The 27,512-nt window shown below is 38.3% G+C and overlaps 1 protein-coding gene across 5 annotated transcripts in view; it reads left to right on the top strand.

Moving 5' to 3' along the window:
- The first annotated feature begins 3,779 nt into the window (after nt 1–3,779).
- Nucleotides 3,780–27,512, top strand: part of LOC115232480 — a 53,559-nt gene continuing 29,826 nt past the window's right edge. For 3 of the 5 annotated variants that reach the window (XM_036513017.1, XM_036513013.1, XM_036513020.1), the window contains exons 1-3: nt 3,780–3,881; nt 20,468–20,537; nt 24,452–24,553. In XM_036513017.1, the coding sequence (XP_036368910.1) occupies nt 3,795–3,881; nt 20,468–20,537; nt 24,452–24,553 (259 nt within the window). In that variant the 5' untranslated portion in view covers nt 3,780–3,794. Of the gene's footprint in view, nt 3,882–5,709; nt 6,072–20,467; nt 20,538–24,451; nt 24,554–27,512 lie in introns of those variants that run through there. The other 2 variants (XM_029802379.2, XM_036513027.1) reach the window with 2 other exon arrangements.

The raw sequence follows: 27,512 nt of genomic DNA, 5'->3' as shown, positions 1-27,512 counted from the left end.
GTGTGTGTGTAACATAGGCAGCAAGTTGGCAGTAATGTTAAAACATCAGCAAATTTACTTTGTGGTATTTGTTTCAAATCATTGCAATCTGAGTTCAAATTCTACCATGGCCAACTTTACTGTTCATTCTTTTGGGATCAGTATATAAAATAGCAATCTAGTCCTGAACAGAGGGAAGATTTTTCTTCTCTTCTTCTTCTTCTTCTCATTAAGGGATAGTAAAATCCAATGAAAGTACTGGTTAGTTACCTATTCAAAGAATGTTGAACATTACAATTAGTATTCAACTTGCCTCGGACTTGTGCCTTGGAGACTAACTTTCTAGGTGCAAGCCCATGGTCATTCATGACCGAAGGGCTTCTCCTCATATATATATATATATCATCATCATCATCGTTTAGCGTCCGTTTTCCATGCTAGCATGGGTTGGACGGTTCTACTGGGGTCTGTGAAGCCAGAAGACTTCATCAGGCCCAGTCAAATCTGGCAGTGTTTCTACGGCTGGATGCCCTTCCTAACGCCAACCACTCCGTGAGTGTAGTGGGTGCTTTTTAAGTGCCACCCGCACAGGTCCGAGACAGAGCTGGCAAACGGCCACAAACGGATGGTGCTTTTTATGTGCCATCGGCACGAGGGCCAGGCGAGGCTGGCAACGGACACGAATGGATGGTGCTTTTTACGTGCCACCGGCACGAGGCCAGTCGGGGCGGCGCTGGCAACAGTTGCGAAACGGAAGGTTCTCTTACATGCCACTGGCACCGGTAACACATCTGTAATTTCCATTGATCGATTTCGATTCTGATCCTCACTTGCCTCAACAGGTCCACACATACATAATATATATATATATATATATATATATATATATATGTATATATCATCATCATCATCATCGTCTCGTTTAACGTCCGTTCTCCATGCTAGCATGGGTTGGACGGTTCGACCGGGGTTCTGGGAAGCCAGAAGGCTGCACCAGGCTCCAGTCTAATTTGGCAATGTTTCTACAGCTGATGCCCTTCCTAACGCCAACCACTCCGTGAGTGTAGTGGGTGCTTTTTACGTGCCACCTGCACAGGTGCCAGGCGGCTGCAACGGCCACAGTCAGATTGGTGTATTTTATGTGCCACCGGCACGGAAGCCAGTCGAGGCGGTGCTGGCATCGGCCACGAGTCGGATAGTGCTTTTTACTACCACCAGACCAGGGATCCTGGCTGGTTCAATTCGATTTCGATTTCGCTTGCCCCAACATGTCTTCACAAGCAAAGGGGGTTGGCAAGGGTGCTGTCGTACGGTCGCATTGGAGTATTTTACGTGCCACGGCCACGAGTCGGATAGTGCTTTACGTACCACCAGACCAGGGATACTGGCTGGTTCAATTCGATTTCGATTTCGCTTGCCCCAACATGTCTTCACAAGCAAAGGGGGTTGGCAAGGGTGCCTGTCGTACGGTCGCATTGGAGTATTTTACTGCCACGGCCACGAGTCGGATAGTGCTTTACGTACCCCCTACCAGGATCCTGGCTGGTTCAATTCGATTTCGCTTGCCCCAACATGTCTTCACAAGCAAAGGGGGTTGGCATGGTGCCTGTCGTATGGTCGCATTGGAGTATTTTACGTGCCACGGCCCCGAGTCGGATAGTGCTTTTACGTACCACCAGGCCAGGGATCCTGGCTGGTTCAATTCGGTTTCGATTTCGATTTCGATTTCGATTTGCTTGCCCCAACATGTCTTCGCAAGCATGGGGGGTTGGATGGGTGTCTGTCGTCGGATGAGGTTCTATATCGACTTCGCTTGCCTCAACCGGTCTTTGTGTCCAAGGGAGGAAAGGCATTCATAAGTGGGCTGGGCTCACTTGTCCTGCCTGGTCTTCTCACGTACAGAATATTTCCAAAGGTCTCGGTCTCTGGTCATTCCTCAGTGAGGCCTAAAGTTCGAAGGTCGTGCTTCACCACCTCGTCCCAGGTTTTCCTGGGTCTACCTCTTCCACGGGTTCCTCAACTGCTAGGGATTGGCACTTTCTCACACACCTATCTTCATCCATTCTCGCCACATGACCATACCAGCGCAATCGTCTCTCTTGCACACCACAACTGATGCTTCTTAGGTACAACATTTCTCTCAAGGTGCTAACGCTCTGTCGAGTATGTACACTGACAAGGTCATACTCACTAAGGTCTGAATACATTTCTTACAACACTCACCGACAAACCGCTGCCAAGCAGCTCAAAAAATTCTGTCTGTCTTGTCAAAAATCAACACAACGAATAGAATGATGCATGCGCAGGAAGCAAGCTTCCTACCACACAGCCACATCTGTGCTTTTATGCACACACACACACACACACACATACAGATATATAATGTACATATGTGTGTGTGTATGTATATATATATATATATATATATATACATACACACACATATGTACATATATATCTTAGTGTGTGTGTGGTGTGTGTGTCACACACACACCATACAGATATCTATGTACATATGTGTGTGTGTATGATATATATATATATAATATATATATATATACATACACACACACATATGTACATATATATCTGTATGTGTGTGTGTGTGTGTGTGGCATAAAAGCACAGATGTGGCTGTGTGGTAGGAAGCTTGCTTCCTGCGCATGCATCATTCTATTCGTTGTGTTGATTTTTGACAAGACAGACAGAATTTTTTGAGCTGCTTGGCAGCGGTTTGTCGGTGAGTGTTGTAAGAAATGTATTCAGACCTTAGTGAGTATGACCTGTCCTCAGTGGAGGAGGAGCTCGTTAAGGCGGTAAATAGAATGGACAAGCAGTTAGAAAGAGTAAAGAGTTTTACAGAGGCTTCAGAGGTGATAAAAAGGGACGTGGACCTAACCAGACTGAAGAAGCTGTGTAAGATGACACAGAAGGTTGGCAGTGATGTAAAGTTATTACACCCATAAAAGGTTATGGTAAATATGGAAAAGATGACCATTACCTTCAAGGTGTACTCAGTGGAGAGTAGGAAGGTGGAGCGTATGGAAATGGAAAAAGTAGAAAAAGCATTGATGAGGCTTTCGAAGGAAGTGACATACATAGCAAAAGGAAATGGATATGGGATGGTGGTTGTCCAGTTTAGGACAGCGGAGGAGGCAAAGAGGCTGGCGAGTACAACAGTGAGAAGGGAGGAAGTGGTGCTTCTACCCACGTACCTTGGAACAAAGACTTCTAAGGTGAGGGTAGAAGGAATCCCACCCGATATAGAAGTGGCTTGGGTTGTGGCAGTTGTCCTCGTTGGTAGTGAGGAGGAGGTAGCTGTCCTCCAAGCTATAGAGATGGAGGAAGGAGGATATAAAGGAAAAACATTGGAAATCATCATACAAGTGGAGGTGAAGCAACTGGAAAATTTGGTGGGGACAGTGACGTTGGGAGAAATAGTATTGAGAGTATGGGTAGAGGGCAGAGTTCCACGATGCTTTAAATGTGGCCAGAAAGGCCACATTAGAACTCACTGCATTCTACAGAAGAAGTGGTGCTGGAGATGGAAGAGAAAAAGGAAGAAGTACAGATAGATGGAAGGAACAAGGAGGATGAATGGACAGGGACGGAGAATAAAAGGAAAAAGAGAAAGAAGAGGAAGAACAGTCAGGGTGATGTGGGACCCCAGACCAACTCCATTGCACCCAAGACCACGCAGACTCACCCTCTCTCCCCCCACAGGAAAAAAAAGAAGACACCACAAAATTTACAAGATCCCTCCCCCGGTGAAAAAGGTTACATGTACATGGAGGAGAGAGTGTTGTCACTCAGTGATGGGGAAAACGGTAAGTGAAAGACTAAATCAAAGACTAAGGAGGACTCAGGACTCAGAGGTGGCGAGTGGTGTTACTCAGTGTGGGGTGAGTAACACACTTTTCAAATTCTCATTTCTCAAGTTATCATCCATGTATCATTATTTTAATATTTTGATTTTAATGTTTTTCATGTTCATTTTCATGTGTCATTCATTCATAGCATCATATTTTTATCTTAACATGATGTCCCCATCTATGTAATGCCTTTATGGCAATTTAAAAGAAATAAAGAAGCTTGCTTCCTAACCACATGGTTCTAGTTTCACTCCCACTGTATGACACCTTGGGCAAGTGTCTTTTACTGTAGCCTTGGGCTGACCAAATCCTTGTCAGTAGATTTGGTAGACGGAAACTGAAAGAAGTCTGCAGTACGTGTAAGTATATATCTATATATATAAAACTGTAGTTGTGTGAGTGTCTGTCTCCTACGATTTAGATTCCTAACTCCTCCCACATTTTGCGGTGCAGTTTAACCAAATTCGGGTATCTTATAGTCGTGATTCATATCAAGCCCGTCTGAGTATTAGCGCGCGTCTACGATGAGTCTACGATTTTAAAAATAATTTAACATCATTTTTTATTCCATTTTAATGCATAATTTTTCGTGTGTCGATGGCGGCGGAGTTGGCGTCCACGCTCACATCTGCACCTGTTTGCTTCTCCCCCTCGTGAAGCTGTGGGGAAGGGAGTTTAAGGAAATCAACGTCGTAATGCGTTGTCAAGTTGACCAGCGTTCTTTTAGAACAACGACTTCATGGCTTGAAGACACCAAAACAGAAATGGCTAAGAAAGCCCGAATTGGCATCTATAAGGGAAGTAACTCTCTAAAAATGCTTATGTAGTTATTTCCCTTACAAACCCGAGCAACGCCGGGCGATACTGCTAGTATATATATATATATATATATATATATATATATATACATGTGTGTATGTGTCTTTGTGTTTGTCCTCCATCACCACTTGATAACTGGTGTTGGTGTGTTTACGTCCCTTTAACTTAGTGGTTCAGCAAAAGCAACCTATAGAATAAGTACCACGCTTAAAAAAACATTAGTTTTGGTGTCTATTCATTCAACTAAAAATTCTTTAAGACTTACAAATGTATCATTTTTAAAGAAACCCCTCACCATAAAAATGATATAATCAAAGCTGGACTGCTTACTCGATCCTCTTTTTTTCCGGCCCGGGCCAAACAACTATAGTTTAAAGGCCATGGACTGAAGATGGGAATTTTCTGAGTCCTCTCCTCCACCACCCCTTTCGCGAGCGCGCATTTTTTTTTTTTTTTGTCATATTCGTTTAGAGGAAGTTGTTTTACAACTATTACAGTATTTTCTTTTTATGACCGGGTCAAACTGCATTGTCCAATCTTTCCTTCATTTCATAACACAGGTGTTGTGATTTTAAGAGAAATTTAGCTGCTATTTCAAGCAGGGCGAGCCTCAGCGTACAAGCTCCTTCGTACTGCACAAGTGCAGTCACATGCACACAGACACACGTCTACACAAATGTACCCCCATCTTCGAATTTGTTTCCTCATAACGTTAAGAAAAATGGTTATTTTTGTAATAAAATTTTCTACAAATACCTTTCCGTTGGTGTAGACTCCGTTTATATAAGAATTTAATATGAAAAAATGTGGTGGGTGCTCGCACACACACGTACATACTCGCGCGCGTGACAGTACGAATGTGCCCCTCACCCAACTTTTTTTTCCGCCTCTTTCCACATTAACTTCCGATATCATCGTAATCTGGACTATCTGAAAGGTGTGTGTTGAAAATTTCATTAAAAGAAATCCATTGTTTAGAAAGATAGAAGAAAACAAATGCGGTGGGGGGGGGGGGGGACGAGGCACACTTGTGTAGTTATGCCTCCGTGTGCGCGCGTGCGCTTGTGTGTGTGCACACATACGAATATATTTGTGCGTGTGTCGTCTAAGCGTTTAAACATTCACCTCTTTTTCCCGTTCTCTTAATATGACTACGGTTCTGCAAGGCTAAGCAAGTTGAACACAGCAGTTGGGTGAGCTTCGCGCGGTTTGCACTCTTCTATTTTTGTCATTCGTAAATCTGATTGTTGCGTCGAAAACAGTCAGGCGGGTTCGACAACTTGGATCAGGGAAACAGAAATGGAAAGTTGTGCTGTTCACTAACTGATTCTGATTATGGAGCTCGATAGTTTAACATCGGTTTCTGTGGGATATTTTGCCGCAAAAAATATCAGTGTTAAAGTAAGTTATATCTGTTCCCATGTTTGGTTTATTTTTCACCCTATTCTCTCTCTTTGTCTGTACACGTACACACACACACATGTATATGTATATATATATATATATACACACACACACACACACACACATATACACACACACACACACACACACATATATATATATATATTTATTTACCCATCACATACATATGTATATACTTAGAAATACTCATATAACAACTTTTAAACGTACTTTTTATTACGTAATTCAACTTGTAAACTTTCGCTTTGTGACTCATAGTTTATCAAGCTTTTTTTAATTATATTATTATTTCCTTTTTTTATTATGTTCTGAGTTCAAATTCCGCCGAGTTTGACTTCTTTCATCCTTTCGGGGGTCGATAAAATAAGTAGCAGTCGAACACCTCTGGGGTCCATATAATCGCTTAATCCGCCTCCGTTAAATACCAGGCCTTGTGCCTATAGTAGAAAGAATTATTATTATTATTATTATTATTATTATTATCATATTATTATTTATTCGGGGTCGATTAAATGATGTACCAGTCAAGTACTTGGATCGATGGTATCGGCTAATTCCTTTCCTCTCAAAACTGCTAGAAAGAATTATAATCAACAGGTGTGATATTTCGAACAACGATGACAAATGTCAATTAAAATTGATAATGTTTAATATTCTTATAAATGTCAACAAAATTTTTCCTCTGTATATTTCTTAATAATTAACATTGTAATAACGTTGTACACAACCCATGTGTGTGTATGTATGTATATATGAATATATATCTGTCCCAAATTTTCTGCGGTGGGCGGATTTTCTTTTAATGCAAGCACATTTGTTTTTCTCAACATTAAATCAATGTTAATATTCGATTTGATAAATACCTTGAAACTGAGGAACCCAGTGGTTTTCAATAATTAAACAAGGCGTAAACCAGATTGCTCTTAATTAATTACATCAACCGTTTCTCTCGTTTCACTGAGATCCACTTTCTTTTCATCCCAATAAAATATAACAAACGTCTGTTCCCTTCACGTGCTGGATTGATATTTCTAATCGATAAGATGTATTCCTTATTTTAAAAATAGATTCTTTGTATGTGACATGTTGTTGCGCACGTAAGCAATATTGTGTTGATGTTGCTCAGTCCCACCCAAGTTAGCCTGATTGAATAGACGTATGATGAAAGGCGTTCCTCTTACGACCATTGCACTTTTTTTTTTTTTTTTTGCATATCTAGGACTACAGTAGCCGATGTATCATTCCTTTATATAGGACGACAGTGTGTGATTTGAAAGGATTTGGTTGCTACTTCTAGTCGAATAAACGCACAGAAGCTCTCCTTAGCTTTTAATATACGTTGTGTAATGTACACACACACACACACATATATACGCACACACACACACACGTACATCTACATATGTGCATACATACATATATTGAATGTGTGTGTATGTCAGAGTATTTAGTATAGTTCGAGCTGTGTGACCCTTCTGTACTTAACAGATGCTTGCTTGCTATTTCCCTTGAGCGTTTGTATTCCTTTTTTGTTTCGCGGCTCTCTCTCTCTCTCTTAGTTGAATGAATGTGACAATTTACTCTCCCTGCATATTTGACCCGCCCACATAACTCCAGCATTCCTTGTAACACTAAGTTTTGATTACTAAGATGACGTATTTGAATTTAATCAAAATAAAAGACGGTTTTTATGTATTTCTGATACAAACATATAATCTAATTGGATGTAATTACGTTTTTTAAAAAAAATTTAAATAGTCAGTAGAACTTAGTTGGAATGGTAAAATACAAATAGCATAATCGTTTTGCTATTACTGGAATGTTATGTTGTATATCAGGTGAATGAGTATTCAATCTACTCTTTCGTTGCCCTAGTGACCTAATCTAAAGTTTTTATTTATTTATTTATTTTCCTGAAGCTATTAATTAGTTTTACTTGTTTTCATAAAGCTTTCTGAGTGGACTTGGTAGTGGAAAACGAAAAGACGTCTGTCGCGCATGTGTGTGAGTCTCCTACCCCTGCTTGACAACCTGTGTTGGTTTGTTTGCGTCCCTATAACTTAGCTGATTGGCAAAAGAGACCAAAAGAATGAGTACCGAACTTTAAAAAAAAATAAGTGCTGGGATCGATCTGTTTGACCAGTGGCTTCAAGGTGGTGCCCCAGCATGGCTGCCGTATAATGACTGACTCGAGTAAAAAATAAATCTTGTGAATTTGTACTGAGAAAATATGAATAAAACAAACTAAACACAGCAGACTCAATGTTGTCACCTTAATCCTCCTATCTTCTGGTGAAATGGTTGATAAAATGTCAATAACATGATATTTGATCCATAATCAGACAGATAAGAAAGTTTCTCAAAAATGACGACTTTGTTTTCATTAAAGTTTCAAGAACAAAACATCAATCGTGTGTAATGACAGCAAGAAAGCTCCTAATTTATCTAGCTGTGTGAAACCTTTCATAATGACCACAAAAAAGGGAAAGAGAGGTTCTGAGTTGTCAAAGAGCTGGTTATATATAACCATACCCAAAGTTCAGTTTTTTTGCCTCTACGCTCTTCCCCACTCATGCACCAACGACTTGCTTGGTGTCAACTGCATCAATGTTGACTTCAATGACTATACGACTACCTTTTATCCATTACCCACCTCGACCAAGAATCATCCACATCTTTATCTAGGTACCTCATGCAATACCTCTACAGTTTTCATGAACAAAGTCATCAAAATATTCTCCAGTTGACCATAGACAGGAAACTATCTGAACTGGTCACTTTGTAAGGTTTTACATTTTGCCCTTGACAGCTGCATACATTTCATTGTAAGAGAAGTGAGTGGAAGGACAGAGTTTGTGGAGTGTGTATGGAAACTAAAACTGGTGGGGAAGCAAACAATTACTGCTCTTCCAACCCATAGTTACTGCCCTCCTCATACTCTTCTCATCTAGCTCCTCCATGCACCTCTTCACTATATAGATGTTAAATCCCTATACATTATCAGCCGACACAATGCTAATCTTCTCATCCTCAAGTATTTTTAAGATCATCACACTAACCTCAAACCCAGCACCTCTGCTTCCCTTTGCCTTGCTAAATTTATTCTTTTCCTTTCCATGGCAAATTTTACCAGCAAATCACTGGGATGTCCCTGAGAACTAGGATAGGTCTTAGCTATGTTAACCTCTTTGTAGATTACATCAGGGCTCAAGTCTTTGCCTGGCTCACAGGTTCCACCTCTGAACTGTATAGTAAACACATCAAGGATCACATCAGAACCACCTCCTTCACTCATTCTTAATTCACTACTCTCATTACCTTCATCAATCATTTCTACCTAGCCCTCGAGTTCTATTCAACCATCTCCTCCTCCTCTATCATCATTGATCACCTAAACTTCTTCCTTTCCACATCTATTTTCTATATATTCACCTGACTCCCACTCTTGCCTCAGCTTCACCGCTTCCCACCCCAGCCACTCTAAATCTTCCATCATAAATCCTACTCCTTCACTGCTTCTGTAGCTATGATCTTGATTTTGTAACCCAGTCCTATCTGATTACAGAGCATGGAACCCTATCAAAGACTTTTGTTAGGTCAATCAATGTATGGTAGATAAATATTTACTCCTAGTTAAGTACATCCATAATTATCTCATTAGGCAGAGGACATCAGTAGCACAAATTCAAACCGCTTTTCCTCTCATCTAATTCTCTTACATACCAACTGTGCTATATCTCTTTCAGTAACAACATGCATGTGAATTTGTGTTTAGATAAATAGGTAGGTCAGTTTGTTGGTCAATCAACTTATGTTGTTCTAAGTTACATCCTTTTTTACTTTACATGGAAAAATAAACCTTAACTTCCATTAATGCAAAAATAAACCTTAACTTTCGTCAATTCATCCAACTTCATGTTGATCTCAGTGAACATATTTAAAAGCATAAAAATCTAAAAACACCTAAAAATCAATACTGAATGGAAAATCAAATAAAATATATGTGAAAATATGTACAAATCGTTTATTCAAACAGATATATGCTTAGAAATTTTTTTTAATGATTTTTTGTTATATTGTTTTTCAAGTCACATATGTTGGAGCCAATTAACAATGTAAATTGAGGTATATCTGTATATATATATATATATATATATATATATATATATATATATATATATAATCAAAATAAACAAAAATTTAGATTCAGATGAAATTGTATGGATAATACCATACTAAATTCTGGTGCCTCAACTTAAGTACCATATTCATCAGAATCTAATTTTTTTGCTGAACTCATCTACCATACCCAAAGTGTGTATATATATATATATATATATATATATATAAATAAACAGCAGGAGTGGCTGTGTGGTAAGTAGCTTGCTAACCAGCTACATGGTTCCGGGTTCAGTCCCACTGCGTGGCATCTTGGGCAAGTGTCTTCTGCTATAGCCCCGGGCCGACCAATGCCTTGTGAGTGGATTTGGTAGGCGGAAACTGAAAGAAGCCTGTCGTATATATGTATATATATATGTGTGTGTGTATGTGTTTGTGTGTCTGTGTTTGTCCCCCTAGCATTGCTTGACAACCGATGCTGGTGTGTTTACGTCCCCGTTACTTAGCGGTTCGGCAAAAGAGACCGATAAAATAAGTACTGGGCTTACAAAGAATAAGTCCCGGGGTCGATTTGCTCGACTAAAAGGCGGTGCTCCAGCATGGCCGCAGTCAAATGACTGAAACAAGTAAAAGAGTAAAAGAGATCAGATTTCAGTTTCAAAACAACAACCCTGCCCCTCCAAACTTGTATGTGTTCCACATGTCAGATGTCAAAGAGATTGCAGAACAATGTGAGATGAAGCACTTTGCCTCAAGAACACAAGAACACAATGCATACCTGGTCCAGGAATCAAACTTATGATCTCACAACCATGAATGCTACACTCTAACCCACTTGCCCGGGTGTTCTCACAAACGAAGTGAGATATAATTAAGTAGGTAGACACTGATACATTTTGTAGCTTAGAGATTTTGAAGATGTGATAGTTTATTTTCAGAATGACATTGTTGGATAGGTATGAGTTGTTGGATCTGGTCAGTCTCAATGATTAAAGGTTAATGTATCATAGAGGTTTAAAAAAAATGAATATTTAAATGATGGAACAATGTATGTTTTTTACATGTTTATATATATATTTTGATAGTTTTGGGTTACATACACGCACACACACACACACACACGTAGATAGACACACACACACATATGTGCATATAGACATAATAGGCATAGGCATGGCTGTGTGGTAAGAAGTTTCATTCCCAACCATATAGTCTCAGGTTCAGTACAACTGCATGTCACCTTAGACAAGTGTCTTCTACTATATCCCTGGGCCAAACGAAGCCTTGTGAGAGGATTTGGCAGGCAGAATCTGAAAGAAACCTATTGTGTGTGTGTGTGTGTATGTGTGTATGCTTGTTTGTATACAGTTCTATATTTGAGATGAGGAATTATTTTGTTTGTTGTTAACACGCTACATTTCAGCTGATATATTCTCCAGCCTTCATCAGGTTCTCATTCCTAAGGTATTTTTCGATGTAATTATTTTAGGGTTTATAAATCTAATATCCTCCTATCCTTCCTTAATACCGGTTCCCATATGCTACTTATATCTGCTTAGCAGGTTGTTGTGTCCTAGCATATGTGTTGCTTCTTTTAGTTTTCATATTTTCCAGTGGTGTTCTCTGTCTATTATTTTAACTTCATCCCTCAGGGGGAGGTGGTCTCCATTTTTCCATACATGATCAGCTAAACCCAATTTATTAATACCTCCTCATGTCACAGTTTTGCGATGTTCCTCTACCCTTATTTTGAGGGGGCAGCATGTTTCCCCTCTGTATAACCTACCACAGCTGCATGGGATGGAGTACACGCAGTCTTTGGCCATATTCTCTTCTACTGGTGGTTTTACTCGAAGGAGATATTTGTGAAGTATTATATTACTCTTGAATACTGTCCTGATGTTATATGAGCCACATGTCTTTTCTTTATAATTGGAGTGGACAGTATGTTTTTGGAGTAGTTGTTGCTTAACAGATTGTTATTGAGCTTGATCATTTCATCATGGTGTGTATCATGATCACTACTTATATTCTTTGAACGATGTTTTAGGCACTGAGCAATCCCTCTCTTTACACTGTATGGATGGTGGGAATTGAAGTTGAGGTATCGTCCAGTGAAGGTTGGCTTGTGGTATACAGATATCCTGGATCCATACTTGGTGCGTGTTATTAATACATCCAGGAATGCTAGCTGATTGTCGTTTTCGTTTTCTATTGTGAACTGTATGGATGTCTTTATTGAGTTCACATGATCTAACAGTACTTGGACATTTTCCTGGTGGGACCAGAGTATAAAGGTGTCATCAACATATCACAGCCATAGGGTTGGGTTTAGTGGTATTGATCCTAAAGCCAAATTCTCAAAGTATTCCATGTATATATTGACTATTATCGGTGATAATGGCGAACCCATAGCTAAACCCTCTTTCTGTTGATATATATTAGTGTCCATTCTGAAGTAGGTAGTTTCTACACTGAAGATCAACATTTCCATCAAGTTTCCTATTGGTATACTAGTACGTTCTTTTAGATGGGTGTCTGCCACTAGTTTTTCTTGAATCACCAATAGTGCTTCATCAGTTGGGACTTTGGTGAACAAACTTATCACATCTAGACTCACCATTTGGTTGGATCCAATGGGGATATCCTTGATCAATTCTGTGAAATGGAATTCTTCATGTACGATGTTAACTTTCCTACTAATGGACTGATTATATCCACAAGGAAGTGGCTCAGTGGATATGTTGAATCTCTACAGCTCACTATAGGTCTTAATGGAATACCATCCTTGTGAATCTCAGGGAGACTGTACATGTGTGGTAGTTTACTTTAGTGTTGAGTCAGTTGTCTGTACTTCATTGGTGTAAAGTGATCCGTGTTGATATATGGTTTGAGGAGTTTCGCTTTTTCTAGTACCTCTCTCACTTTTCACCTTAGTTCATCTTTTGGTATCTTTATGGCTATCTCTTCAATAGGGACTATTATGTCCAAGTATGGAATGCACTTGATGGTTGTTGCAAAGTTGAGACCTTTGTTTAGTACTGCTTCTTCAGAGCTTTCTAGTTGTCTGCTACTTACATTAATTACTGCTTTCACAGATGGGTAACGGACTTCAGTCTTCATTCTCTGACCTTTGAGTTTCATAAACTTCTTAATCTGGCATGTCTTCACTTTTTCAAATTCTTTCTTGTGCGGCTTTTCTAGATCTTGTTGAATTCTCTTTCTATCATCATCTCTGGTTATTTTCCTAAGTAATGAAGATAACCCCTCTCTGATTTCATTATTTAGTTGATGGTTTTTCCAGTGGTTATAATGGATCCTCTCATGGACACAGACATGTCCTGCCCTTTCCGTTACTCTTTGAGCTTTATACGAATGCAATGATGTCATTACATTCAAGCCAAGTGGTATTAGCTTTGAGTCTCTACATTTACACAGGAAAGTTAGATGGTTTGAAAGCTGAGCTAGTTTTTGATAGAGTTTCTCTGCATGTCTTATGTCGGCTCCATACCGATTAGATAATACAGTTCTATATTTGAGAGAGGAGGAATTATGTACATTATTTACATTTGACAGATATTTGTCCTCATCTTGTCAAATGTAAATAATGTAAATAATGTGCTTGTGTGTAAGCATGCATGCATGTGCTGCTGTCTCCTTGCCTTGTCTTCATGTAGCAGTTGTAAATGAATGTCAGCATGTTGTAGGTGGTGTCCTTCATTTCCAGCCTTCCATGTAAACATGATTGGTCATGGGGAATACTACCTCACTTGGAAACAGGTGAAGGTTGGCAACAGGAAGGGCATCTTTCTATAGAAAATCCACCTCAGCAAATCCTATCTGAACCTGTACAAGCATGGAAAAATGATGATATATATATATATATAATGAAACTAGAATGATATTTGAAAGGAAAATATAGATTAAATTATACCAGCTGCACATTCATATGCATAACTGTACAGGGATATAGACAGATAGATAAAGAGATAGACAGATAGATAGAGAGCTAGAGAGAAGGGGAGGGAGGGAAGGGAATGTCAATACTTGCCATTAATTTTATTTAACATGTAATTACTATAACCGTATGATTAACATATTTTGAGAACTATGGTTTTTATGAATCTGCATGTTGCTTTAGAAATTTTTTCGCAGTTAATGGTGACTCAGCTTTTGTTTAGACATCACTAAAGGGTGTGAATATATTTGAAAAGAGCAGAAAAATTACAAGTACCGTAAATCCTCAAGTATAATCCGCACTTTTTTTCCCAAAATTTAAAGGTCAAAATCCCTAGAGCGTACTATATACGAGGTTAAAAATGAAAAATATTTTCTAAGCAATGTTTTGAAATACTAAAGAGTAAATTTATTCAATAAAATCGCCATTGACTTCAACCCCGGCTGCCAGATGATTTCAGAATCTCCTGCAACTCTTCTGGATGGTTTCCTTGTTGGTGAATGCTGACATAATCCTTGCCTTCAGTTCATCTTTGGTGTTACAAGAAGTTTTGTTAGTCTCTCACTCAACTGCACCCAACACATAATAATCAAGGGGGCTGCAGTGTGGGGAGTTAGGTGGCCAGATGTTAGGGGTGATGTGGTCACAGAAATTGTCTAACAGCTATGGCTGGGTTCTGCTGCTTGTTTGGCATAGTGCAGAGTCCTGTTGCCAGACATAGGGTCTTCTTCCAGCAGCCACCCTCTTCACCCAGGGCAGCACTACCTCCTCCAGGCATTTGGTGTAGGCCTCTGGGTTGAGTGTGAGACAATGTGGGAAGATGAATAGAGGCATAACGTTGCCATCACTAGTGATCACTCCAAACACCATGGCATGGTGCTGACTGGATGTTTGATTTTTATCACTCTTGGTACATGTCTTCAGATTGACATCCAAACACTCTGAAATGTTTGTATTGCAGCTTCCTGTGTGTGTGTTTGTGTGTAGCCTTGTCTTGAGATCATGGAATAGTTGTAAACAAGCAACACCATGAGACAGGTGATGTTCATTTCCAGTCTTTTTTGAAGAACATGTCTGGCCACGGGAAAATATTCCCTTTCTTGGAAACAAGTGAAGGTTAGTAACAGGAAGGGCATATGACTACAAGAAATCTTTCTCAATAAATTCTGACTCATATGAGCATGGAAAAGTGAATGACAGAACGACAATGACAACAGTGTTGATGACAATGGTGATGATGGTGGTGGTGGGTGGAGTAGGGTGGGGGAGAAGAAAGCATGGTAAAAAACAGGTGAGACCTAAGGATCTGAGCAGTACAGAAGAAATGACAAAAGAAAAAGAGAATTAGCAATATGCTGAACGCATGATCATCCAGCATTGACAGTTGGTGGCAGTGGTGATGTTACCTAGCTTTGGTTATATAAAAAGACTAGCTATTTTGACCCATGCTTCACTCGGATTTTGGTGGTGGTGTTGTTTTGTGCGTTTTGTCTCCTTTTCTCTTTCTTCTTTTGTTCATCTTCTTTGCCTGGTTCTTTTTATTGCCCTCTTCTTTACCCCTCTTTCCAAAATCCCCCAAATTTTTACACCCACAATTAAAGATAACCGCCTCTAGCCCCTGCAGCAACACGAAAAGCCACCATTATTCAAACAGCGCAATCTGTCTATCCCATAAAACTCAATTTTTCCCATATTCCTCACCATGGCAACCAAACGGTAGCCCCAAGTGACTTGCAACCCTCTTCACACCATTGCCCACCCCATTTTACCCACCTGTGTAAATTTTGGTGCCAATCCATTCCCATCCCAAAATTAGACAAATACCCAAGAAATCAAACAACTTTTTCGCATTTCAGTTTTATAGATATTGATGGAATGATTCTATTTAAAATGCCTTTGATCATAAATTTGCATAAATTTGCTGAACCGGGGCCTATATGAGATTAAACAACAGCAACAGTTCTTGCAGTTATATTTATTACCTGCTTTCCCTTTCTGTAGATTCTCCACCACTGGTAATATTTATATCACCTGTATAGTAGAAATGATCTTATTACAAGCAGCGGACAACTGAAATAGCCAACAGCCTTTGCTTCACAATACTATGTTCAGTTAATTACAGCCATGTAACCAATGCACCTAGAAATTTAGTTTCCTGTCAGTCAAGCAGACATCTCAGTGTGGCTTTCCTGAGCTCATTATTCGCGTGCACTATGTAAACAGTGTAGTGTTGCGTTTGTATTAGCTTCCTTTCACATTTGTTTCTTTTTTTTTGTTTACTTTGCTTTGTAATTTTCTGTTAAATTATCCACAAAGTCATGCTATCCATAACTGACTGTTACATTTTCCATAGCAATTATTTCTCTCACTTCTCGTTCTCTCCATGACAACAATTCCTCATTTATAAACTAGTTTATTTTAGGTCTATATATACCCTTGTCTCTGTAATATTCGCAAAACCAGAATATTTGGCATACCTACATATAAAAAGACTAGCTATTTTGACCCGTGCTTTGCTCGGATTTTGGTGGTGGTGTTGTTGTGCGTGTCGTCTCCTTTTCTCTTTCTTCTTTTATTCATCTCCTTTGCCTGGTTCTTTTTATTGCCCTCTTCTTTACCCCCCTTTCCTAAATCCCCCAAATTTTTACACCCACAATTAAAGATAACCGCCTCTAGCCCCTGCAGTAACATGAAAAGCCACCACCACCACATCCACCACCACCAGCTCACCCACCTCCAACACCACTACCACCACCACAAATGCCATCACCACCACACACCAACATTGTTTCCTCATAACTTTCCAAAGAATGAATATTTTTAAATGAAATTTTCTACAAGTACCTTTCAGATGGTACAGATTACAATTATATTGCAATTTAATGTTCAAAAGAGAAAAAAATTAGTGCATATGCACACATACTTACTGTCATCACATATATCTACAAAACGAAACTCGAGCTTTTGAAAAATATTATGTGATGTGTGTGTGTGTATGCATGTATGTTAAAAAAAATTATATATACGTATTTACTGACATTTTGATGGATGGCCATTGACTGTTCAGGAGTTCATCCACCCTTTGACAGGTTTTATTTTTCATCCCGCAGAGTGTCCAAGCAAGCCTGGTGGGGTTGCCAGTTTAGTTGCCAACAACCTGACCATGCGACGGGTTGTACTGGATTATATGTTACTAGTAACACTCAAGAGCGACCTGGCACAACCCAAAAAGTTAAATGTTGCAAACTTTAAATTATCAAGCAACTTGCAAAGATTCCACAATGCTATATAAAGTATGAATCTTGACCCAAACAATCTGCAAGAAGATTTCAAAATAAAATTATTTCAGGTTGCAAGTTCGTCAGTGGGATTTAAATCACATATGTCCAGTGACTGGTTCTCAGATAGATTAGCAGAAATTCATGATCTACTTTTAGAAAAGCAAAACTTAGGCAATACACTTTTCTCAGTCCTTGAACCCTAACTCAAACGAAGCTTACAGAAAGCTGAAAAGGAAAGTGCAGATTGCTCTAAGGAAAATTAAACAGGAATGGTGGAATGATAGAGCAAAAGGGGCACAAGAAGCAGCTGATAGAAATGATGCCAAGGGTTTGTACTCCTATGTTAAGGAGGTATATGGCCCAATATCTTCCTCAGTAACTCCAGTGAGAACAGCAAATGGACGTTTTCTTCTAACTGACATCACTTCTATTCATAAGCGTTGAGTAGAACATTTTTCTGCACTCTTGAATAGACCATCATCCATTGACATAAGGACGATAGATAAAATTGAACACCTTCCAGTTAGTTATAGAAGAGATAGCATTTGAACCAACTCTAAATGACATTTATTTAACTGTGAATAAGCTGAATAACAATAAGTCTCCAGGGTCAGATGGAATCTGTGCAGAAGTTTTGAAATATGGCGGTGACAAAATGTTTGAACTCTTAAATATATTAATTTGTCAATGTCGGAGAATTGAGAAAGTGCCTCAGGACTAGATTGATGCCATTTTAGTCTCCTTGTATAAACCAGGGCCAAAGGATCTGTGTGGTAATTTTCGTGGGATTTCACTTTTGTCTGTGGTTGGAAAGGTACTTGCCTGCATTTTGTTAGAACATTTAAATACCTTTATAGTTCCAAATATAGTGTCTGAGTCTCAGTGTGGTTTTCGATCCTCCAAGACCACAGCTGATTGTATCTTTACTGTCAGACAATTACAAGAAAAGTGCATTGAACAGAATCTTGCTCTATACCATTGCTTTGTTGATTAGAACAAAGCATTCGATACTGTTAATCAAAATGCTCCGTGGCTAATTCTAAGCAAAACGGGTTGCCCAGAAAAATTTGGTAACAAGATCAGGGCTTTGCATCAAGATAGGAAAGCTAGAGTTAATTTTGGTGGTAGACTCTGAATCTTTTGCTGTGGAAAATGGAGTAAAGCAAAGAGACCTTGATGCACCCATCCTCTTTGCAATATACTTTGCTGCTGTGTTGTCACATGCTCTTCAAAACTCTGAGGAGGGTATTTACATAAAATATCGAACAACAGGGAATGTTTTTAATCTGACCAAACTGAAATTCAAAATGAAGGTTGTTACTTCACTCATTAGGGAACTTTTGTATGCTGACGATTGTGATCTTGTCAGTCATTCTGAAACAGGTCTGCAAGCTCTTGTATCTACATTTCACTCGGCTTGTGATGATTTTGGCTTGACCATCAACTTGAAAAAAACAGTTGTAATGCATCAACCTACATGTGGTGTTGTTTGTAACCCCACCCCAACTAAAATTTTTGTTAAGGGAAACTTACTTGAGGTTTTCGATTCATTCGTCTACCTTGGAAGCTCTGTTCAAAATGATGGAAATCAATATACAGAAATATAGCAGCGAATTCAAAAGGCAGCAAAAGCATTCAGTGGCTTGGAGTCATACATTTGGTGCCAGCGACATATAAATAAGAAAACAAAGCTGGCTCTTTACAAATCATTTGTCTTAGCATCTCTGTTGTATTCTTGTGAAACTTAGGCTTGTTATAAAAGGCATTTTAAATTGTTAGAACAATTCCACTAAAAATGCCTTCATCACATTTTAAAAATTAAATGGAGTTCTTTTACTTCAAATACAGATGTTCTTGCATCTTCAGGCACCACCTCAATTAAAGCTATGATTTTGAGGAACCAACTGAGATGGTGTGGCCATATTGTTTGAATGGCAGATGAACGCATGCCAAAACAGCTGTTTTATGGTAAGCTTGCAGATAGGAAACCCTATCAGTGTAAAACTAAAAGAATGTTTAAGGACTACATAAGAACTACTATGAAGTCACTTGGAATGGTTCCAGAAGATATAGAAACCTTTGCTTTGGATTGAGTTGGATGGTGAACAAATGTGTGGAGTGAAAACATTTGAAGAGTTCATGGCAACGCAAGTAAGAAAGAGATTCTAAGGAAGAATGTAACGATTGAGAAGGTGAATGACAATGACCTTTTTGTGTGCACAGTCTGTGACAGACCATGCCTGTCTTTTGCTGGCCTCAAATCTCATCTGTGAATTCATGGAAAACAAACCTCCAGCAACTATTCTGTCTATATGTCTGTGCATTAGCTTTGAATGTAGTGTATGCCAGAAGGTTTCCAAATCCAATGGAAGCCTCAAAAGACATTTTAAGATCCGCAAAGAGCAGAACTTATCTACAGCTCTTGGTGATCCAAATCAGAGGTGCAATCTATGTGGGTGTCTTTTCAGAACATTGGTTTAAAAAGCCACATCAGACGCCATGATGGTGCTAAGGTGTAGGTATAGGAGGTGGTCAAATTCTGCATAAAGAGTAGACAACTACCATGTATGTATGTATGGATGTGTGTGTGCATGTGTGCACCCACCATTTTTTTTTTCCACAACAAACTCTGATATAATCTAATCTACACCATCTGGAAGATATTTGTAAAACATTTTATTAAAAAATGCCAATTTTTATGAAAGATATGCATAAACAAACACAACTTGTATAAATTATCCAAAACTTCCCTCCCCTCTGGCTCCAAAAACATTTTCCATCACAAATTCTTATATAATCAGAATCTTACACCATCTAAAAGGTATTTGTTGAAAATTTCATTATAAATTTATCCATTTTCCTGAAAGATATGAGGAAACAAAGATGGGGGAGGAAGGCAGCACTTGTGTAGTTATACCAAATATTCTTAGTTATACTTATATAACAAAATAATTATTATTTTAACAAAACAGTAAAATTTAGCATATGCTAATGTTTATTTGGTTTTCTTCTAGGTGGTTCTACGTGAAATTGATAACCATGTTCTTGTCGAGGATCTGCATAAAAAAGTGCTTGACAAAATCGGTAATATATTGCTTTCTTTCTCAACACAATAAAAAAGCATCAATTTAAGTCAACGTTTCTCAATTGGGGTTCTGCAAAAGGTTCCTAGGGGTTCTGTGAGAAAGAGTGAGATAAACTAATGCTAATTTCATGATCATAATATTACTATACATGCACAACATATTATTGGTTATTGTAATATTGTAATATAGACATCATCCTAGCTAACCTAGCTAACCTATTATTTATGTTATCAAAAAAATATAACAACCATATATTTATATATCACCGTCACCGTGACCGACCAGGCTATCAGATGTTGCTACACATCGCTGGTCACAATGCGCTTCACATTGTTTTAGCCTTCAAATGATGCTACCCCTCTGGCTAAGCGAGCAGGCCAATATATATATATATATATGATATTTACCATATGAACTATGATGAAAAAATATTTCTTTTATGCAGGGGCTCCTTGAGACATGTAATTTATTTTAAGGGTTACGCAAGGGTAAAAAGGTTGAGGAACACTGATTTAAGTATTTGAAATCCCAATAGAAACTTTAGAAGGCAATGAACTGGCAGTATCATTAGCATGTCAGACAAAATGCTTAATGGTATTTTGACTGAAGGTGGCGAGCTGGCAGAACCATTAGCACACCGGGCAAAATGCTTAGCAGTATTTTGTCTGCCGCTACATTCTGAGTTCAAATTCCGGCGAGGTCGACTTTGCCTTTCATCCTTTTGGGGTTGATTAAATAAGTACCAGTTATGCACTGGGGTCGATATAATCAACTTAATCCGTTTGTCTGTCCTTGTTTGTCCCTTCTGTGTTTAGCCCCTTGTGGGTAGTAAAGAAATAGGTATTTTGACTGTCTATACATTCTGAGTTCAAATTCTGCCAAGCTCAACTTCACCTTTCATCCTTTTGGGGTTGATAAAATAAGTACCAGTTGAGTACTGGGGTCAATGTAATCAACTTACCCCCTCCTTGAAATTGTTGGCCTAATGCCAAAATTTGAAACCAATATTTTTCTTGTATAATACTTTTAGTTTTTTTTTTTATCCTTCTGCTTCATAATATTGTTTGATGAAATCAGTCCCTTTTTAGTTCAATTTTCATAAATTATGACTTATACTTAATTGTAATTTTCTTTAAATAAATGATATAAAACAAACCATAGTAGCATGGTTTATAGCCTTTAAACCCTTTAATAGCATGGCTTATAATTTTTAAAGCCTTTAACCATTTAGCATGGTTAAATATGATATTCATTCATATTGCTTTGAATTAATTGTCCATTACCTTGTAACTTCAAGATTTCAGTGATGTGATTGTTTATATTTAGAATGACATTTTAGGGTAGCTGTAAGAGGCTGGATCTGGCTAGTTTGAACTTGAAGCAGATAGAATATTTGGCTGGTTTAAATGTTAAAGGTTTACCAGGTTAAGGTGCTAAAATGCTTCTATATTGGCCAAGTATGCTATGTATTTTCAGTCAGTATAAGAACTATATGATTAATCCAAAGTGAGAGTTAATCAGTGATGCCATAAGTTGATGAGTTAGAGTCAAGGGTTTTACGTACTGACTCCAGAGCCTTGGTTATTAATAAATATGAATATACAGGGTGGCCCAAAAGTAGGTTTATAGTTATCACATAAGCACTTTAAATTTCTTTTAAAACATTTTATTACATTTAAATTTCTCTTACAAACTGAAATGGGAGCTTAAAATTAACTAAATTAGCATAGAATAATGGTTTCATATTTTATTATAATCAAGATCTAAACTGTTAAAATACGAATACAAAAATAATGGCATGGGAGTGGCTGTGTGGTAAGTAGCTTGCTTACGAACCACATGGTTCAGGGTTCAGTCCCACTGCATGGCACCTTGCGCAAGTGTCTTCTACTATAGCCTCAGGCTGACCAAAGCCTTGTGAGTAGATTTGGTAGACGGAAACTGAAAGAAGCCCGTCGTATGTATGTGTATATATATATATGTATGTGTGTGTATATGTTTGTGTGTCTATATTTGTCCCCCAACATCGCTTGACAACCGATGCTGGTGTGCTTACATCCCCATAACTTAGTGGTTCAGCAAAAGAGACTGATAGAATAAGTACTAGGCTTACAAAGATTAAGTCCTGGGGTCGATTTGCTCAACTAAATGTGGTGCTCCAGCATGGCCAGTCAAATGACTGAAACAAGTAAAAGAGTAACTGTAAACCTACTTTTGGGTCACCCTGTATATCCTTCCTGTTTCTCTTTCTGTTTCACTTATTCATAAATGCTACAATTGCACTCTTAAACATTTTGTTTCTCTATTTGTTTATTCATTTAAAAATTAAGATTCTTAACAGTAACTCTTAATACTTATTTGTGTGATTTCTATATAACACTTAATCTATCGGTTTCAATTAGTGTTTCCTAGTTTCTGTACCATTTTTCTATTTTACTTGTTTCAGTCATTAGACTGTGGCCACACTGGGCACCACCTTCAAGGGTTTTAGTCGAACAAATTGACCCAGGACTTATTTTTTAAATCCTGGTATTTATTCTATCAGTCCCTTTTGCCAAACAGATAAGTTACTGGGACATAAATGCACCAACACTGGTTGTCAAACATTGGCAGAGGACAAACATGGACACAAAGATGTATATATATATATATATATATATATATGACGGGCTTCTTCCAGTTTCTATGTACCAAATCCACTGACGAGTCTTTCGTCACCCTGAGGCTACAGTAGAAGAAACTTGCCCAAGGTGCCACGTAGTGGGACTGAACCTGGAACCATCTAGTTGAGAAGCAAGCTTATCACACAGCCACGCCTGCGCCTGTCAACTCTGCATTGAATGCTTTTGTTCTAACAATGGCTTTTGGTGTAGAAATCAGCAACTTCACCTAGAATCATACAAATATTTTTACATACATTCCTACAGTATTTCAAATCACAGATGATCACATATTTCACTTAAAAATAGCATGTCATCACAATTTTGACCAAATAATAGTTTTATTTAACCTAACATCTGATGTCAGTTCCAAACAAATTGGAAATTTAATGCATGAACATTAGATAATTTGAACCAAATCTGTCTCTAATAAAATGACGGCTCTTCTTTTGTAATAGTTTCCATATCAAGGGAAATCACTCCGTCATCTACTCTACGATATCGTACCTTCCCCTTCAGCTGGCAGAATCGTTAGCACGTCGGGCGAAATGCTTAGCGGTATTTCGTCTGCCGCTACGTTCTGAGTTCAAATTCCACCGAGGTCGACTTTGCCTTTCATCTTTCCGGGATCGATTAAATAAGTACCAGTTATGCATTGGGGTCGATATAATTGACTTAATCCGTTTATCAGTCCTTGTTTGTCCCCTTGTGGGCAATAAAGAAATATATATAGAACTCGCCCCTTTCAACAAGCAGAATATTGAGTGGCTATTGTTATAAGATAAGTATCTTGAGGCGAGCGTAGTCTCTTGATATTTTCTTACATTGTTTTTGATTACACAGAATATGATTAAAATCTCGAGAAAATTGGAAATGTGTTCAATATTATTACAAAAATATGATTGCAAAACAAATTCTCTAGTAAAGAAAATCATGATTTGAGATTTTTTTCTTTCTCAGTTACAAAATTACTTCTTAGCTACCTTTCTCTATTTTCTAGTAATGTTCGAGCCACTTTATATCATTTGAAATGCTAGAAATAGCAGCTAAATCTCCCTAACTTACAACCTACTCTTAAAGAAGGATTCTTTGGGTAATATAGTATATATTAATTAACAGGATGATTGAGGCTAGAATGCCTTTGATGGTCGGCCTGCTCAACCAAGGTTGGCTTTGGGCCAATCAACTACAATAACATCAAGAACAAATTAATCAAATTAATTAATTTAATGCACTCATTATTCTATTCCAGGTGTAAATAAGAAGTACCACTGTTATTTTGCTGTCATGATGGGTAAACGAAAACCAACTCAGAAACTGAAACTCACTGATTACATTCCATCTTCTTGCAAAGGTAATTAAAACTTTTTGATTACCAAGATTTATGGGGAATAGGGACAAAAAAATGAAAATTAAAATGCCGATATTAGCACATTAAGAACTCTAGTCTATTGACTGATTTAATGCCCCAGGATTATATAGAATTGGGAAGACCCTTAGTGGCGAAATTTGAAAACATTTTTACAATCTTTGCAGTTGGGGTAAGCAAGGCAGATTCACCAGAATTATGTGAGCACTTCTGATCAAAATTTGTTATTATGATCTTTAGTGCAAGCAGCCAAAACAAAGTGGTCAGACATACCAAATTTGCCTGGCCTGCAAGAAATATTCTGCCTTGCTTACCCCAACTACAAGGATCTTTTTTTAAAATCTTTTCAAAATTTCATCCCTTCAGTGTCTTATGAATTCTCTATCATCCAGAGGCATTAGATCAGAGTTCTCGCTATCCTGACATCAACATCATCATCATCATCATTTAACGTCCGTTTTCCATGCTAGCATGAGTTGGACGGTTCAACCGGGGTCTAGGAAGCCAGGAGGCTGCACCAGGCTCCAGTCTGATCTGGCAGTGTTTCTACAGCTGGATGCCCTTCCTAACACCAACCACTCCATGAGTGTAGTGGGTGCTTTTTACATGCCACTGGCACAGGTGCCAAGGGAGGTTGGCAACAGCCACGATCGGTTGGTGCTTTTTACGTGTCACCGGCATAGGTATCGCAACTACAATTTCATTTGATTTTTGATGCTGACATCCCTGGAATCATGATACTAGCAAAAACAGTACAGAAACCTCAAAGCACACAAATATAAAAAAACTAAATATACATATAGAACCTTTAAATACATGTTATCAAAATGAGCCAGTAAGGGGCCTTTACATGAGTGGCCCCCAATCTCTTTTACACTACAGACTGGTTTCATGCAAGACAATTTTTCCTCAGACTGGGGGATATTGCATATTACAAAACACAAAGTGCATAATATACAATTTAATTGTTACATATATAATACACATATGATGCAAAAACACCTTGCAAATTGCCATAATCAATAAAATAGAAATAAAATTTAGAAATTTATTCTTTCTGTGCAGCCTGGTACTAGTCTGCATCCTGATAGTTGGGGTCCCTGCTCTACATGATCAATCACCCTGTTAACAATAGCAACTAATTTCCCTCAAGTTACAGTACATGGTCAAAAAAAACAAACAAACACTTAAATAAAGTGGTTCTAGATATCCCCAAAGATGAGATAATCTCTATGTATATAAATGGCAAAATGTCTGTCTGTGTGTGTGTCTATGTGTCCTTTATACATATCCACAGTTTTTCAGTTAGAGGGCTCGCACTTTCTATGGTCATTCAAAACCGTCCAAGGGTGGTCGTACATATCTTTACATTTCCCCAGTCACTCTGGAAATCCATTAAAAAATCACTAGAAGTGATTTTTTTGTGAATTTTCTATCCAAAACCCAATCAAAATGCCCAAAACTTGATACGCCAATTGAATGCCAGCTAGCTGTATGTGATTGGTTAGAGATTTGGACAGTACTCGCGTGTATGTGCACATGCGCGCAGCTGTATATGCATGCACTAGCACTATGACCCGGCATTGCTGGGTCATAGTGCTATTCAAAGATAGCATGCATTTTCACTATAGGTCCTCTTAAACAAAGCTGACTCAAGATTAAACCACAAGTCATAGAGAGGAATCTAAACCAAATACTTTATTTAAGGGAGGATACTCTAGAATAGTTTCTCATTATCTCCTCTAGCACCACAAGAGTAATTAAGCTCAAATTTTAAATAAACCTTTATGCTGTTTACATTAAATTATGTTTCATTGTTGCACCTATTTAAAACCACATGGGCTGAGCCATTGAGAATTAAGTGACATATGTTGAGGTAGTTCAGTACTAGTAACCTTAGTTATTTGGCTAGCTGTGGTACTCATATCTCATCATTTGAAGGCGGCAAGCTGACAGAATCGTTAGTACGCCGGGCGAAATGCTTAGCGGTATTTCGTTTGCCGTTACGTTCTGGGTTCAAATTCCGCCGAGGTCGACTTTGCCTTTCATCCTTTCGGGGTCGATTAAATAAGTACCAGTTACGCACTGGGGTCGATATAATCGACTTAATACCTATGTCTGTCCTTGTTTGTCCCCTCTATGTTTAGCCCCTTGTGGGTAATAAAGAAATAGGTACTCATATCTCATCTGCTAAGGTGTCTGATTAAGACATGTTACCATGCTACTGCAATGTATTTTTAGAATTAATTACAATTTATTATCTTTACGAGCAAGTCACTCAGAAAGACAACTTCATAACACAACTCCCTTTTCCCCTTCATTCATTATCATAAAAGAAGCCTTGCTCTCATCATGGTATATCTTCCAGTTGTTTTTCATGCATGGCAGTTCAACTTGTTAGAAATAGTAATCAGTTCTCTCTTAAATCTCATTCAAATGTCTTTGTAATAGCAGGATATATTGGATAATTATATGTCTTTGAACTGATTGAATAAAAAAAACACTGGATGATCAAGGATGGAATGCCTTTAGCTAAGCATTAGGAAACCTTGCCAAATAAGAAAGTAGAGCATGATACAGTCTTTGGTCCTGTTGGATCCTGTCATACCATCCAACCTATGACTACTAAATAATTATAATAGTACTGATTTCAAATTTTGGCACAAGGCCAGTAATTTCGGAGGAGGGGGTAAGTCGATTACATTGACCCCAGTGTTCAACTGGTACTTATTTTATTGACACTGAAATGATGAAAGGAAAAGCTGACCCTGGCAGTATTTGAACTCAGAATGTAAAGACAGACAAAATGCTGATGGGCATTTTGCGCAGCATGTTAATGATTCTGCCAGCTCGCCGCCTTAATAATAATCCTTTCTACTATAGGTACAAGGCCTGAAATTTGAGGGGAGGGGATTAGTCTAGTACATCAACACCAGTGATTCAT

The sequence above is a fragment of the Octopus sinensis genome, linkage group LG2 (genome assembly GCF_006345805.1).
Source record: "Octopus sinensis linkage group LG2, ASM634580v1, whole genome shotgun sequence".
Lineage (NCBI taxonomy): Eukaryota > Metazoa > Mollusca > Cephalopoda > Octopoda > Octopodidae > Octopus > Octopus sinensis.
The sequence above is the reverse complement of the archived record's forward strand: the minus strand, read 5'-3'. Positions and strand labels throughout refer to the sequence as shown.